This window comes from Lolium rigidum, chromosome 6 (genome assembly GCF_022539505.1).
Source record: "Lolium rigidum isolate FL_2022 chromosome 6, APGP_CSIRO_Lrig_0.1, whole genome shotgun sequence".
Taxonomy (NCBI): domain Eukaryota; kingdom Viridiplantae; phylum Streptophyta; class Magnoliopsida; order Poales; family Poaceae; genus Lolium; species Lolium rigidum.
The window spans coordinates 335,486,951-335,488,758 of NC_061513.1; the positions used below are offsets into that span (position 1 = coordinate 335,486,951).

Below are 1,808 nucleotides of genomic sequence, written 5' to 3' on the forward strand. Positions count from 1 at the left end.
TTCACACCAAGCTGATTTTGTTGCGAATCTGTCACACACAGTTCAGTAGTTTATTAAGTCCAGCGGTTGACCGTACCTGAGGACGCGCTACAAGTCAGACGCGCTTGCCCATTCGTCTCCATCTGCCCCGCTTCTTCCCTGCTCTTTCCTCGCATCTGCGGCCACTCTGTCCTATACAAGCCAACCGCTGGCAGCTCCCGTCGTGCTCACCGCAACGCGGCGGCACGTGCAGAGCTCCGTCCACGCTCTCCGGCACCAGCAGCGGCAGCTCGAGCCCTCCCTCAACCACCATACCCAGAACCGGAACACATGGAGACCGCCGCGGCGGCGACATCCTACCCGGTGGCGCGGGACGCGCCGCCGCGGCCGGCGCCGCAGACGGCGCAGCTGGGCCATGGCCCGGCGCGGCCGGGGTGGGGGAGCTGGGCGATCCTGGCGCTCGCGTTCCTCCTCCTCTCCGGCAGCTTCGCGTGGGGCGTCTACCAGTCGCGCCACCGGCCGCGCAACCTCGCCTTCGTCATCGTCACCTACTACCTCATCGCGCTGCTCTACTGCTGCCTCGCCAAGCTCGACCTCCTGCGCCGCGACGACCCGGCGCCGGCGGTCGCGGCGGAGCGGTGGCGGGTCAGGATGGCCGTGTGGTGCGTCTCCGTCGCGCTCGCCAACACCGTCGCCGCCCGCGTCGCCGACGCCATGCCCAGCGCGGGGTTCAAGGTCGCCGTATGGGTGTTCACCAGCGCCTGCATAGCCGTCGGGTTCTACTTCTTCTTCGTCCGTGCGGGCGCCGGCCGCCGGACGCAGACGGACGGCACGGATCTCCGCGAGGTGTCCCCGGAGCAGAGGGTCTGAACTGTACCTCGACCTGGCTGCTGTTTCATTTTTTTTTTTTTTTTGAGTGTAAGAGAGCATTATATTATCGGGTAGACAATCGAGTTTTGGTCCTGTGTTACAAGGTCACAGATAATGTCCGGTAACTGGCTCCACCAAATGCAACTTCCAGCTGATCTAGCCATCTTAGCAAGGGCATCAGCCACTCTGTTGCTCTCTCTTCTAGTGTGGAGTACACGGTGATCATCAAGGCTTTTTAGGATGCTCTTCGCATGGTCATAAGTAGCCCATTGTTTTGATCTGTCAATATCAACAGACCGAAGAGCAGAGACCGCCCCAGCGCAGTCCAACTCCAGAATGACTCTTGTGTGCCCAAGGCTGAAGGCAAGATCGATGCCTCTCAGCGCCGCCTTAGCTTCAGCATCAACCGCGTCACTGCAGTTCCGAATAGGAGAGCATGCTGCAAACAGAACCACACCATTGGAATCTCTCGCAACAGCCCCACCGCCGCTAGCTTGATCAGCGGAGATGAAGGAGGCATCCGTGTTGAGCTTGATCCAGCCTTGGGGCGGGGCATCCCAACCCCCAGTGCTGCCCCCCAAAGAGGCGCCATCACCGTTTTCCTTCGAGCTCCACATGGGAGTTTTCCCTTTGTCATCCGCACAGACGTCAAGGTTCTCATGGGCAGTGGCGTACGAAAGGAGAAAGGAGATCGATCGTTCGATCGTCTCTTTGCCGTTATCATGCACAATGTTGTTCCTTAAGTGCCAGGCTCTCCAAAACATAAGTAAGATTCTTGCCCCGGTGTCCATGTCAACTTGGTTGAGAAGGATCAGCAACCAATCTTTCCCGGTTTTTCTGAAGGTGTGCTCATGTGGAAGCTTCCAGTGTTTGCGGAGAGCATAGCGGAGCCCATTCGCCTTGGTGCATCTGACAACAGCATGATACGCGTCTTCTGCATCCCTAGCACAGATGTCGCA

At 59.1% G+C, this 1,808-nt stretch overlaps 1 protein-coding gene across 1 annotated transcript; it reads left to right on the forward strand.

Moving 5' to 3' along the window:
- Positions 1-309: 309 nt before the first annotated feature.
- Positions 310-849, forward strand: LOC124664842. The gene has a single exon (XM_047202272.1). The coding sequence runs from the start codon at positions 310-312 to the stop codon at positions 847-849; it is 540 nt and encodes a 179-aa protein (XP_047058228.1).
- Positions 850-1,808: the final 959 nt, after the last annotated feature.

Coding starts and splice junctions, on each gene's coding strand:
- LOC124664842 (XM_047202272.1), top strand. CDS start 310: ATGGAGACCGCCGCGGCGGCGACATCCTACCCGGTGGCGCGGGACGCG.